We start from the raw sequence: 14,700 nt of genomic DNA, 5'->3' as shown, positions 1-14,700 counted from the left end.
AGCCAAAAGTAAATCAAATAAATAAACAAAATTATTTATAAAAGATCCTGATACGTATTTGCATCACCTGGGAGTTTTTCTGTTGCTTTGTTTTTTGCTTTTTCTCTCAAGACTGTGTCAAAGATGCAGAAGAAGAGGAAATGGATTTGAAGCATACATAGTGAACAGTATTCGAGTTGGCAAACTGTGGGCCTCTACCTTCCTCCACCTTCTTTTTGTAAATAAAATTTTATTAAAACGCAGTAAGCCCATTGGCTTCCATACTGCCTAGGGCGGCTTCCAGGCTGTAACGGTAAAACTGAGTAGTTACAACAGAGACCATGGGTCCTCAAAGCCTAAGACACCATCCAACTTGTCCTTTACAGAAGATGTCTGCAGACCCCTCGCACGGGAATGATATCGAGGATTCTGCAGCTTCCCCTGGTCTGGCTTCTAATCCTATCCAAATGACCTTGGGAAAGTCTCCTCCCATCAAGGTGAGTTTCCATTATCTATATAATGGAAAATAGAAAGATGCGTCTCACCTTCATAAAGGAAAGTCCATGACATGCACACACTGCTATATTTAAAATGGATAACCAACAAGGCCTGTGTAATACATGGAACTCTGCTCAATGTTATGTGGCAGCCTGGATTGGAGGGGGCTTTGGGGGAGAATGGATACATGTGTGTGTGTGACTCAGTTCCTTCACTGTTCACTTGAAACTATCACAACATTGTTAATCAGCTATACCCTAATACAAAATAAAAAGTTAAAAAAGAAAAGTCCATGAAATAATGGACCTAAGACAGAGCAGCCACGTGTAGAGCCATAAAGGAATTAAGTGAATCCATTTACCAATGGCAGCTGGCCTGAGTTTGGCTCCATGCCCCGCACTTTGTAACCATGTGACCGACAGAGAACGACAAATGAACCTACCGGAAACTCAGCTTCCTCTTCTGTAAAATGGGAACAATCACAGAACCTAGTCTCTAATCAGCCACAGCCTTATCCTTTAATTTAGCAGGAAATAACCTATGAAGTTTGGTTAGTCCAGAAACCGGCATGCAGGGCGTGGTTTGTGTATGTTAATTATTACTTTCGAAAGCATTTAGTTCACCTCAAGGTAACCCCACTTTTGAACCCAAGCTTTACATTTTACAAAAGGTGTCTCATCACAGGCAGTTACAAAACTCAGTGAGAACTGGGATGTGGACGTAGTTTAAAAATACAGTGTCAACTGTGCAAATGAAAAGGCTTTTCACACCTATCCACAACCAGTCCGGGATGGATCATGCCAGGCTAGGCTATATGGCAACAAGGAGGTCTTGTTCACTTGAGAGGTTTGGCCAAAAAAAGAGGGTGATAATTGTAGCAACAAGAGAATAGGAGCATAGCTGGTCCCCTTCAGGGTGGACAAGAGTCTAATGGCTCCACTTGAGGTAACCCACTCCATCCTCACCCTGGCCCCATGACACTAGTCCCAGCGTCACTGGTTTTTAAAGTCGGGGACCTGGAGCATGAAGAGGTTGAAGGATTCGCCAGTGGTCATGGAGCAGCAGTGTCACAGGCAGGACCTGGACCCAGGCAGTCTGGTCCCTTAACCACTCAGCTATGGGGCAGGCAGAGCCGATGGGTGACAGGCTTCAGGTGGCAGGCTTAGGACCACGGGATGTCAGAGGTGGAGGTGCTTAGAGGAACTCTCATTCAATGCCCTTCTCTTTACAAATGAGATCAGTGACGCAGAAAGGCCGGAGGTGGGCGAGGGGCCTTAGCCCTTGCGAGCCAAGCTGGGACCTGAACTAGAACCTCCTGGCCTCTTGTAACTGGATAAGGTGACCTGTGGAGACCAGGAAGCAGTGGACATGTGCGTGTGTGTGCATGGGTGCGCACACGTGTGTGTACATGGATGTGTGTTCCTACTGTGTGCACACATATGTCCATGTATGAGTGGGGATGGGAGGGGGCATATTCAGGGCTTCTCCACTCACCTCCCCTTTCTCCACCAAAGGCTTCACCTCGGCGAGGTCCACGTCCTGCAGCTCCCGAGACATGTCCTTGCTGTCACCCGCCTGCACAGAGACAGAGGCCAGGAGGTCAGCAATTCCGGCTGAGAGGTGTTTCCAGACAGACGCAAACCTGAGACCAGGGAGGGAGCCTTCACTCCCCAGACCAGCAGTTTCTGCCTCCCGCCCACCACCCTGGCCCCAGTCTTGTCCCTGGGGATGGAGGGAAGTCTATTTCCTGGGACAGGAAACAGGCTTTTGAACAACTCAGTCGGTAATGACTCCGCCTGCAATGCGGGAGACTCGAGTTCAATCCCTGAGTCAGGAAGATCCCCTGGAGAAGGAAATGGCAACCCACTCCAGTACTCTTGCCTGGAGAATCCCATGGACAGAGGAGCCTGACAAGGCTAAAGGTCCATGGGGTCACAAGAAGTGGATACAACTTAGCCACTAAACCACCATGACACTCAAAACCAGGCCCTGACACCCAGGCCAGACCCACTCACCGCACCAAGGATGGATGTTTCGCTCTGGACTTTAGAAGGAGACCCACGTCGCTGCCACATCCCAAAGTCAGACAGCCCCAGATTGACAAGCAAAAGGGGACAGAAGGTGCCGGAGGCCGGCCACGGGGAGGCATGGCACTAGCTCTCTCCTTCATCCCCAACAGAGGGATGTCCCCAACAGAGGGATGGCCACAGAGACAGCCCATGCTCATCTCTGGGCAGGGTACTCTGCTCCCTGCTGGGGGTGGAGAGGCGAAGGGACTATCTCAAGCCAAGGTGACAGGACCGAGCACTTGGGAAGAGTTTGAAAGAAAAAGGATCTTCAAGGCACAAAGTACTTCTTGAGCCAGAGCGGGGCAGGAAAGCAGGGGTGGGGGCAGAGATTGGGCTGGGCCAGAAGGGGCCTCCAGGCTCTGATGCCAGTTGTTCCAGCAGTGGAAATGCCACCGTAACTGGCCTCCCTGGGCATCGAGGCTTGGAGGTGACAGGTCCTGAGCACACTCCCTCCTGGGGAGCTCAATCAGGGACCTGGAGGCATCAACATTTCTTCTTAGGGGTGAGGAGTTCAGCTGAGAGACTGAAGCGCCCCCCAGTATTGGGGTGAGGTGCGATGAACCCAGAAGGAAGGGTAGGTGGCTGCGGGCAGAGCTGAAGACACAGAGTGAAGGAGGAAGTGACGGGAGACCAGGGACCCCCACCAGGTCACAGACCCAGACCTTCTGCGTCGGGAACTGGGTGAAAACCTGCTACTTTCCGGAGTGGGGACCTCACCCCAAACTCTCCATGGCTCCACAGATGTAACAGCCAGACAGAGAGCACAAGTGTCTGAACTTCCCAATTTCAGCTCCTCTGAGAACCCAGCTCCCTGCACCCAGAGGAACCCTCTTTGCAAAACACCTCTCAGGGGTCAGCGGGTGACAGAGTGGGGCCGCCCTGCACCCACCCGCCCCCCAACACCAGCATGTGGTGCTCTGTGGGCAGATCCCCTGGGACGCTCTGGTCTGAGGCCCCAGTAGATAACCAGCCCCACAAGAATGCCTTTATGCAGCCTCTGGAGTCTAGGCTCCAGAACATTCCGAAAACAAAGTCGGTTTTATATTTGCGAGCATTCCTGGGCGGCTGCCAGCTCGGAGGCAGGAGGCATGAAAAGCCAAGGTCTGCCGGCCTTGCTAGCTCAGCGTGTTCATGGTCCCGAGACCCTGGCCGTGGGACACCTCGCCTACACAGGTCAGGGAGCCTTCCAGAAGCTCACGGCTCTGGCAACGCTAAGAGGAAAAGGACTTCACATGTCACAGGGGCCCCTTCAGAACCCAGGGGTGAAGTCAGGGTCTCCGGCTACCCCTGGGCCTCCACCCCCACCTGCCAGCTCCCCAGGACAGGTAGGCAGCCTACCCGGCTCATTCCGTTCCCTCCCTGTAGCCCTGAGCATCACAACAGACAGAATGAACAGACAGATGCATGGCTTTTATGCAGCCTCACAGCAACTGATCACTCAGATGCGTCTGACTCTGCAATCCCATGGACTGTCACCTGCCAGGTTCCCCTGACCATGGAATTTTCCAGACAAGAATACAGGAGCGGATTGCCCCTTCCTCCTCCAGGGGGATCTTCCCAACCGAGGGATCGAACCTACATCTCGTGTGCCTCCCGTGTTGGCAGGCAGATTCTTTCCCACTGCACCACAGTGTTTGTCCAGACAAGGCCCATGTTTGTGTTAACATTCACTCTTATGTGGCTTAGTAAACCACAGGAGTGACATGCCTTAAAAACAGGTCTACATGTATAAGGGCTCAAGCTTTCAGGCTGCAGCTCAGCCCAGCGTGGTCAAGTCTCCTTGGCTGTCATGACTCCACTGTGATCCCACTGGAGGATCAGCCTTCAACCACCCCCTCACCTTCCCTCAGAACCAGAAAGAGTTCAGGTCCAGCTTTCCTGGCTTCCCAAACATGCTCCCGGAGACATCCCTTTACCCCACACCTTCTCTTCCTCCTACAACTCAGCTTCCCAGACCCCAGGAGACAGCTGCTTGAAAACTGGTGAATCCCCCTTAAACATCAGTATTTGAGAACTGCTCCTTTTCGGAAGCTCGTGTGCTTGGGGCCCTGGGGAGGCTCAGAGAGGACAATCCCAGTTTTTTGTCCAGACGAGGGTGATTCTGTCCCCCCATCTGGCGATGTCCGGAGACATTCTTGATCGGCACGACTGGGAGATGCTACTAGCATCCAGCGGATGCAGGCCAGGGCGGCTGCTGACCACCCCACGGGGGCACAGGGCAGCCCCACAGCAGAATTATCTGGCCCCAGGAGTGAAGGGGCTGAAACGCCCTGGGCCCAGACCAAGAAGCAGCCAGTGAGAACCCCAGGGCTCTGAGGTCTGCAGGGAGACCAGATAAAGCAGAGGACACTCCAGGTTCTCCTGTGCCCTGGGGGATGGGGGTGGGAAGGAGGCGCGGTTCCCGCAGGCCCGGGGCAGCCTGTAGCTGCTAACTAACTGGACACGTCCCAACAGGGGAGCTCGCCAGGACCTCCAGCCAGGTCACTGCCTGCGATTCCCAAGACCGCCCAAAAGGGCTGTAGAAGGTGCACCTTGAGCCCCGGGCCCCCCAGGCCCCCTACCCTGCTCTCTGAGCTAGGGTGCTATCTGCAGACTTAGGCCCCTTGAGGCCAGCCCTTAACCTCGTCTCTGTTGCATCCATCAATAAACTCTGCAAACTTTTGTTTCAGAAGCTGGAGGTCTAGAGGAAACCTTATAAGGAAGTTCAATATATAAATCTGTTTTTAAGAAGAAAGCTGACATGTTTTAGATGAAGCCAGGGACACCTCCCAGCAGCTCCTCGTGTTCCCCCTCCTTATCGTCTGCCCCCCACGAGGCAAGACCAGCCCTCAGAGCCCATCTGAGCTCCAGGAAGCACATGCTGTAGGAAGGTTTACTCGGAGGTAGTTTTACTGCACAGCCGTTGTCATGTGCCAGACACAGAGTGAGTCGAGAAAGGACCTATCACAGCTCTGTGATGAGACCCGACTATGTGACAAGTCAGGCGTAGACGGGAGGTTGACCTGGTTTGGGTGCCAAGGCTGGTGCCCCCGGCCCTGTCCCCTTCAGGCTCCACTCAGAGGGTGCCCACACCTGGGGTCACCCCCCGCAGCCAACCTGCAGCCCCACTGGGCTCAACAAGCTGTCTCCCTGGGTTTGAGGCCAAGCGCTGGATGCCAAGCCTGCCCTTCTCCACCGCCTCCTGCAAAGTCCTAGCGCAGAGGGCCCAGGCAGTCCTGCAGGGGGCAGAGGGCTGCAGGCGGCAGTCCTGCAGGGGGCCCGATCGCACGGGGCATAGTGGTGGGAGCCCGGGTGTCTGACTCCCAGCCCCTCGCGCCATCCTGTAGGGTGGACTCTGTCTCAGCACAGAGGGAAGCCACTCCACACAGGAAATGAGGTCAGGCCAGGCCTCCTGCCAAAACCCCACTCGGGGCACACAACAGGGTTCCAGGTCACAACGCCAGCTGCCAGACTGGTTTATACCACTTCTTCCTTTCCCACCTGCCTGCCCAGAAGGAATTCTGAGAAAATCAATATTGCAGAAGTGAAAGGTAGCCAGGAGTTAGTGGGGTGGGGGGTGGGGGCAGGGGGAAAATCTGAGGGTCATACCTGAACATCACCATTGATTGGCTCTGCGATCTAACCTCTGAGCCTCAGTTTGCTCATCTGTAAAATGGGCATAACAACTCCTGCTCCCGGCGAGTAGTGGGGGGCCGTCAATGCAACCACAGCACACAGAATCGGGCAAACAGCTGCTTCATTAGTCAGTGCACTTCCCTGGTTGCCTCAGAGACCCAGGGCCATCTGTGGGGACACGGTCTGTATTTTAAACATTCTTAGTCCCCGAGTGGCCCAGCAAGGAGGGGACACAGAAAAAAGGTTCAGCAGGTGTCACATGGGTTTCCAGCAATCAGACCCAACACGCCACCACTCGGGTCAATGAGTAACAAAGGCCCAAGGGGCCGGGGTGGGGAGGCGGGCAGGCAAATACCTTTCCAGTTCAACGGACCCAGGAGCCAGTCAGCAACGAGCTGGACTCCATGGGTTCCAGCAAAGCCAAGACTGAGATTTGCTCAGAGGAGCGAAGAAGGTGACCTCAGGGGCTGGGAAGGCAGCAGGCGGAGGCATCTCAGGCCATGAGGCCACGTGAGAGATGTTAACCGGTCACCGCGAGAGCGAGGGGACACACGGAGCCTGGGATTCTCAAAAGCCCTGATGCAGCAGCAGGAACACTGATTAAGGGCCAGGGCGTGGGAACTCTGCCCCTCTCCAGCCACACTTTTCCCAAGTCATTCATCCCCTCCCTGGGCCTCGCTTCCCATCTACAAAATACGTGGCATGTGTTCTATGGACACTGTTGTTCTCGTTTAGTCGCTAAGTTGTGTCCAGCTCTTTGTGACCTGCCAGCCTCCTCTGTCCATGGAATTCTCCAAGCAAGAATACCGGAGCAGGGTGCCATTTCCTTCCCCAGAGTATCTTCCCGACCGGGGATTGAACCTGTGTCTCCTGCATTGGCAGGTGGATTTTTTTACTGCTCAGCCACCTGAGAAGCCCTCTATGGACATCACATGGTCCCCAAAACTCAGGACGGATGGGAGCCCAGGCAGGAAGGTGCTGCGTGCAGACAAAAGGGAGGTGCACCCTGGGGTGCTATGAGGGCCTCTTGCAGCGTGGCTCTGCTCAGGTCACCTGCCCTGGGAACCTGGAGGACCCTCTTCTCCCAGCTTCCTTGTCCCTAAGACTGGAGTCCTCCACCAGCTCTGGCATTCCTCCAACAAGCCACCTGGAGGGGGCACATGCCCTTCCTCTTTGGCAAATTCTGCTGGGCCCCTGAAGCCCCTCCAAGGCAGGGGTGGGGGGCGTCTAGCACAGAAACATCCCGGGTGTGCTCTGGGAGCCCCCCGGCCGCACCCACCCTCCGCAGACTGTGACAGCAACAAGAATTTCACGGTGCCTCCTAGGGTCCAAACTCCATCCCCACTTTGAGCTTTCCAGGAGCCCTAGGAGGTGGACCCCAATCACGTCACCATTCGACGGGGAAATGGAGGCACAGAGAGATTAAGAAATGGACCTCAAGTCACCAAGCATCAAGATGGCACAGTTTTAAAAAAGCAATGTTAAAGGGGACAGTTGACCGTGAACCCAGCTTGCTCTAAACAGACACACGTGCCGAGTGCCCAGCCCCAGGCAGGAAGTACTAAGGATGGGCCCCATGTTCCTGGGAGACTTCTCCCATGTGGATCAGCTGGCGGAGTCACGTGCTTCTCACACCACCATGGACAGCCCCCTTGAGGCCCAGCCCACCAGAGGCCCAGGCTGTGGGCAAAGCCCACATCTTAGACATTCTCCCCTCACAACATGCAGAAGGGATCCACCATATTCAATACTTCGAAAAAAAGGTTCATTGCATTATACTATTTGTTCCTCAAGGAGGTCCCTGGGAGAATGTGGACTGGATCACCCCAGCTTACCAGTGGGTAATCTGAGGCTCAAACGCCAAGGCCCGTGTGACTTCCTAAAGGCCTAGCCTCCATCCTACGGAGTGGGTGCAGGTGTGCGGGGCAGGGGCAGGCAGACCACAGCCTCCCGGGGTCCTCCAGTGAAGCAGAGAGAGAAGGGAACCAGGAACAACTGTTGATAAGCTTGAATCGATTGTGACTGTCAGCCACTGGCCCAGATTTTGTCCCCTCCAGAACACGCCTAGTTTCCAAGCCACATGAAAGCAGTGCTTTTTCCAACACACTGGGCTCTTTATAGAACAGAATTTAAAAGGCGGGCAGGGGATCAATGGATGCTGCTGATGTTCACCATAACATCCCCTCCGAGTACAGTCAACTCCAGAAGGTTTGAGAGAACAGTGCCTTGTCTGCCTTAACCTCCAGGAAGGGAGCGTTGGGGTACACCTTGCCTCCCTCACCATGCTATGGACATGCCCTTTGGTCCTTTCTTTGCCAAAGAGATGCTGAAATCAAGCTACCAGGCAGTCCATGGGTTCTCGTGATGTTTTCTGGACCTTCTGAAACCCAAGCCTCCGAGGAGGGTGAAGAAGTCGGTGGCCTTAACTCTCAATGTTTTCCTTATGTAATCAACCTAGTAAACAATATGGCAGGACTCACTGGACCTTCCAGAAAGTTCCCCAGTTGAGGGGAAGGGAGGTAGAAAACAGGGCTTTCAAAAGTCAATAAAATGAAAAAAGACAATCAGAATTCCTCAAGGAAGCCCCAGGTGCTTTTGCTTGGAGGCTGAACCTCAGCAGCATCCAACAGACTGTCTGATATTGAAAGAATAAAAAAGAAATCACTAAAGAGAAGGCACCCCACCCCCCCAGCTGCATCCATTCCCTGGGTACCAGGCTAGAGACCAAAGGCAACTTCTCTGTCTTGGGCCAGAGCACAGAACTAGCAAGAAGGTCCATCGTGTATCTGGGACACAATAGCAGGAAGAGGGAGGGCCCGCACGTGGTCCTCGCCCCACCCCTTTCTCCGCAGCGCAACCCGGGACCTTCCTGTCTGTTCTCCGTGGAGGTCTGGCAGCCCAGCCACTTGTCTGGCAGAGAGAAGACCAGACCGTCTGCGGGGACGCGCAAGATAACGGAAGTTTAAAGGAGGATGCTGGGTGGGTGAGAGGCTTTTTCTGTGAATCTGCAAGACAGACACGAGCAGCACTGGATAGTCTGTGAGACAATGTGTGGAAAGCACAGAGACGGAGCCGGGGTTAGCATGGGACGTGGATGCAGATTCCGCCTACACAACCCTTTGTCCCTGAGACGGGACGATTGCCACGCTGACAGAATCTTTCCCCAAGTTGGTCTTGCTGCTCTTACCCTCTGGATGACCTTCCAATCTTTCCTACACAAGAGGGCCCACGGTTATTCCCTTAGTAAATGGAGGTATCCTTTGGACCAACATTGCTTCGCTGGTGGCTCAGACAGTAGAGAATCTGCCTGCAATGCAGGAGACCTGAGTTCGCTCTCTGGGTCGGGAAGATTCCCCGGAGAAGCGAATGGCCACCCATTCCAGTATTCTTGCCTGGAGAATCCCTACAGAGGAGCCTGGTGGGTTTCAGTCCATGGGGTCACAAAGAGCTGGACATGACTGAGCAGCTATACTACTACTACTTGAACCAATATTAACGGATTGCCTCCTAAGTGCAGGCTCTCTGGTCTGCGGGAAAAGGATAAATAAGCAGACACAACCCAGAATGATCCAAGAAGGGCACCCAAGCCAATCAGCCTGCCTGGAGGGGAAAGTCAGGGAGGCTTTCTGGAGAAAGCAGGCAAGTTCAATGATTAATAAAAGGGGAGGAAGGGGAGGGTTCCCAGCTAAGAGAGTCCTCAGAATTACCTACCTCTTTAGAATGACTCCCACACTCACATTCAGAGAGGGCTGCCCAGAACCTTCTTAAAGCCAATGGATGGAGTTGGGGGTAAAGATGGGGGAACAGAATGGAGCCCTGTTCTTCCTTAAAAGTGGTCTCCATCCACCTCTCTAAGCAGATCAGCACACGGGCAGAACGCTTATATGTACAGAGCTTTCCACGGGTTTAAGGGGAAAAAAAATCTATAAAACAAAAGATGAAGCCCCCAGACTGCTAAGGAGTCCCACTTCCTACCACCTCAGTTGGAGGACTGCCTCCTCGGGAATGGAAATGCCTGGAGACAGAGCCCGGGTGGGCAGGGGTTGGCAGGTCTTCGGTAAATACACGGTATGAAGATCAGGACTGGGTGGAAGAGAGATCTGTGTGTGGATCCACTCTGTAATCAGGTCTATTCGGCAGCGCCAAGTCAGGCTGCCAGGCTTGCCAGGTTTCTTCTCACAAGGCATCTGCCCCGGAGCACTGGGGTCCGCACACTCACGGTCAGAGCCCCCCACTCCTCCAGCACAGCCCACTCCAACAAGCCTGGACTGGCGCAGCAGGGGCCAAGCGAGTGTCCAGGGAGCTGACCTCCGCTGGCTCCGCAGCAGAGACGGCCAACCTGCCTGTGTCTGTCTCCAAACTCAAAGAGAAAGAAAGGGCAGGGCTGGGCCCAGACTGAGATCAGGGAGTCAGGAAGGGCTGCCTGAAATGAAGCCAAGAAACCAAGTCCAGATTCCAAAGACGGATCAAGGAAGGCCTGGGCAGCCTCAAAGGAGAACGCTGCAGGGAATGGTCCATGGTGGCTCATGGGGAACAGAGCCCCATCACCTGATCCTGGACAAGCAAGGGACCTGCTCAAGCCTCAGTCTTCTGATCTGAGAAATAGCAAGGATGTCTCCTATCTCAAAGGAACAAGGAGATGCCTTGAAATCACAAGGCACTTTAGCCAAATAAAAGCTACTTATTCCAGATTCTGGAGATATGAGAAATGTGGCCCCCCTCTTTCTTTTGCTCTCCCGCAGTCATCATTCTGGAGCAAATATCCTCCTCTCTGGCAGTACATTCTAGCCCAATCCGGCCCAGGAGGCTTTGAAACAATGCAGATCCCTTGCCCATCCCAGACCTACCAGTCCTGGAAATCTGCATTTCAGACAAAGTTCCATTATATTTTTATCCAATCTGCATAAGCCTAGCTTTCTGTAAAAACTTCAAGAAGCAAAACATGAATCCAGCCTTTGCAGGCCCTCCCCAGACAATGCCTTGAGAATGTCATTTGTGGAAATGGTTGACCGTAAGTTCCCTCATGGTGGCCTCACAGGCAAGTACTGTTCTCAACTCTTGCCGTAGATTAACTCAATTAATATTTACACGTCCTGGTGAGACAGTATCTGTTACTCTAATTTTAAGGTGGGGGGGGGGGGGCGGGGCAGTAACTGAGGCGAGAGCTCTGGCCGGCCTCTCTGCGCTTTTCACTCAAGCCTTTTTGCAGTCACCCCAACGTGCCATCATGAAAAAAGAACAAAGGCTTTCAGGTCTGATGCTCTGGGTTCTCAGCTTGCCCCTCCCACTTACAGTCACATAGCCCACAAGCAAGTCCCTTAAACATTCCTGGCCTTGGTTTCCCCATCCATTCAATGGCGCCAAGACAGCGCAGGCAGAGTTATTGCGAGGATGAGAGGGGCTGCTGATTCGGAGAGAGAGAAAGGTCCTGTTCCTTCCCGGCCCCCTCTGCCTGAGTCAGGGCCCCTCCCTGCTAGAATCTTAGATGCTGAGTCATCATCCTGGCTTCCCTTCTGAAGCACAGGGCCTTCTGAGTCACGCTTTGGATGGGATTCTCTGGATCCCAAGGAAGAACTGCAGTTTCAGGCCATCAGAAAAACACAATGAGATCTTTCTTCCCCATCCATGCTGAGGCAGCTCAGGCCAGGAGATTTCAGCGCACTGAGGGCGGGTGGGGCTTTGTTCACATCTGGGGTCCAGCCTGGGCAGCCCAAATCTGGGCCACCACCACTCAGCAGGGCTGCAGCCCTTTCTCACTACGCTGATTCTGTTCCTGTCTCAAGAACTCGTGATTCAGACTGAAAATCAACTGACCCATCAATCACCCACATTCTATCTGGGAAGTTTCCCCGCCAGAAACGCAGTGAGGATCCAACTCATTTTCTTACAGCAGAAAGTACATCTCTTACGACTGGGCCCCCACTCACCACCTCCCATCACAGCCAGGAGACTCAGACCCACTCCAGGTTTGGCCCCTCCTCGGCAAGTCATTCCCCGCCTTTGGGTCTCAGTGTCCATCTGTCAAGTGGGCAGAAGTTGGACCAGGAACTTGTGTGAATTTTTAATTCCTCCAAATTATTAAACCAACGGATAGCAAGCCTGGATTTGCTTCTCGGGAAAAGAGACCCCAAAAGATCCTCCAAGGTCTCCTTGGCAAGCGCAGTCACATGCTATCACCAAAAATTCAACTGCCTGTGGGATCACAGGGGAATGGGGCAGTTCAATTGATTCAGTGTCTATCTGATCTCCTCCCAAGGGCCTGGCCCTCGGCCAGGTGCCAGGTGCCAAAGCGAGGCAGGCGACACCTTCCTTCTCACTCTAAGGTGCCACAAAGCTATGAAGTCCCAGATCTGGGGACATCCAGCTTCGCTCCTTACCCCAGAGCACTGTCCCTTTAAAGGTATCCTATCACTTCCTGACTACCCCTGTGTCCCCTCCTCCCCTGACCCCCACCCTGGGCCACCCCAACAGTTACCACCACAGAGGGCTGGGGTCTGCACCCTTGTCTGCATTTCTGCCCTGGCTGGGGACCCCCTGAAGCCAGGTGCTGGGGGTTGCATTCTCTGTACCCTGCTTATTTCAGTTCACCTTTGTGAAACTCAGTCAAGATTCCGGCATTTCTATCCAGGAGGAAGCTGGGCTGGAAGGTCTGCCTGGGGACTGCATTTGTTATGGCAAGAACACACTCTGTGTACAGATATTCTGTTCTTTAGGAGGTGAAGTATGGCTGATGGCTAAAGCCCTCCTGACTGGCCACTGGCTGCACTCTTTTCTGAATCTTTCATCTTTCCCAGTAACTCAAAGGAACCCAACAAACTCAAGTGCCCAGGACATCTGGGGAAGAAGAGCGTGGTCTGGGCACAAGACAATCGCGCCCTCCCCCACGAGCTTTGCCTCCCCCACCAGCTGCCGGGCACCTCCCCCCCAACTCCCCGTCCAAGCCACAAGTCGGTGCTGCCCCAGACCTAGAGAGATGTCTGACAGCAGACGCGACAGACGGGCGAGTGGGGGAGGTGGAGCGGAGTAAGGCAAATAGCCACTAAATCCCAGCTTCAGCCACTAATGTGACCCAAGCGGTGACAGCGCGTTTCCCCCGGAGCCCACCACTGTGCACACGCCCTGCCCACGCTGAATCCGAGACCGCAGCGGATCTCCCAGGAAGGGCCGAGCAAATCCAGCTGTTCTCCTCTCCTGGGAGGGCAGGAGAGGCGGGCCCGGGAGGCAGGGGAGAGAAGGAAAGCTGCGGAGAGTGGGCGGAGGCGAAAATGACGCCACTCGAAGCCCCAGCCAGCGCAGGGCGGCCAGATGCCACACGACCCCGCTGGTCCAGGCCACCTCTTGCGCGCCGCCACAGCGCCCACCCCGGGCCACCTCGGGGGCCGCACCCCGCCCAGCGACGCTCGCCAACCCTCGCTCCCGCGCGTGTCGCTCGCGCTGGGACACTAGGACCCTTCCTCAACACGCACGCCCGCGCGCGCCCGCGCGCGCACACAGAAGCGTGCTCCACCCCGACTTCCAGGCTGAATGGGCCCCCGCCCCTCAGACACACACTGGTAGGGGGCAGAGTCTGGGAAGCAGACACACCCACGTCCCCTTCTCGAGCCTCGTCCCTAGCGCCGCTCACCCCTAGCTATCTCCTTTCTACAGGCGCGCTCAATCTTTCCTTCCCCAGACATCCCACTCCAGGAACACACCCCACCTCTACCCTCAATCACACACACTCCTGTCTCGCCTCCTTCCAGGTCCAGCGCGCCCTCAGCCCCGAGGCGCCCATGAGCCGGGAGGGCCTTGGGAAGCAGGGTTCAAGGTGTTGGGGCTCTCCACTCCCCACCCCGACCCTCAGGATCCCACTTCCTCAGCTAGGGCAAAGGTGAACCCGGACCTTTTTTCCCTCTTGCTGCCCAATCAAACACCCCCACACCAGCAGTGCTCGCGCCCCCAAAACCCCTCCTGGAGCTCGCCCTCGCGCCACCGGGAAACCGAGCACTTGCAGCTCCGGGAGTGGGGGAGGAGGCGGGTGCTGGCCACAAAAGGTGGTCCAGCAAGAGGCAGGAGCACCCACGGGCGATCGATCCCTCCCCTCCTGGCGGGAAGAGGGCGTCGGGCTTACCTGAGGCAGAGGGAGAAAAGCGAAAAGGACCCGGAGCTAGGCTGGCTGCGCCCAGAGGGAGCGAAGAGAGCGGCGAACAGAGGCGTGCGCTCCCGAGCCGGGGCTGGGAGCCAGACGAGGTTTGTTTATGCCCGGGAGGAGGGCGATTTTATAGGCGCCGCGGCCCCGCCCCCCGCGCCTCGCCCCGCCCCCGCCCCCGGGGCCCTCTAGCCGCGGGGACACACCCCTCGCGGCTCCCTCCTCCCCGGCGCTCCTCCCGCTCCCTTGGGCGCGCCTGGCCGTGCTGGGGCAGCGCGCTGGGGGCGCCAGCCCGAGCCGCCGCCTGTTGCGCAAGCCCGCGTGGAGGCGAGGCGGGGAGCGGCTCTCGCGGTCCCGGCGGCCGTTCCGCAGCGCTGTTCCTTTCCTCGTCCGGAAGGCCGGGGCCTGGGC

The 14,700-nt window shown here is 55.4% G+C and overlaps 1 protein-coding gene across 1 annotated transcript in view; it reads right to left on the bottom strand.

Moving 5' to 3' along the window:
- NDRG1 (N-myc downstream regulated 1) overlaps positions 1–14,407 on the bottom strand; it is a 55,933-nt gene extending 41,526 nt beyond the window's left edge. Inside the window, exons 1-2 of the mRNA XM_061123152.1 lie at positions 14,272–14,407; positions 1,972–2,052 (exon numbers count right to left, since the gene is read on the bottom strand). Coding sequence (XP_060979135.1) covers positions 1,972–2,034 — 63 coding nt within the window. The 5' untranslated portion in view covers positions 2,035–2,052; positions 14,272–14,407. The remainder of the gene's footprint in view (positions 1–1,971; positions 2,053–14,271) is intronic.
- Positions 14,408–14,700: the final 293 nt, after the last annotated feature.

Source organism: Dama dama, chromosome 21, assembly GCF_033118175.1.
Source record: "Dama dama isolate Ldn47 chromosome 21, ASM3311817v1, whole genome shotgun sequence".
In the NCBI taxonomy this organism is placed as follows: domain Eukaryota; kingdom Metazoa; phylum Chordata; class Mammalia; order Artiodactyla; family Cervidae; genus Dama; species Dama dama.
Note: the sequence above shows the minus strand (reverse complement) of the source record. Positions and strands in the feature narration are given on the sequence as shown.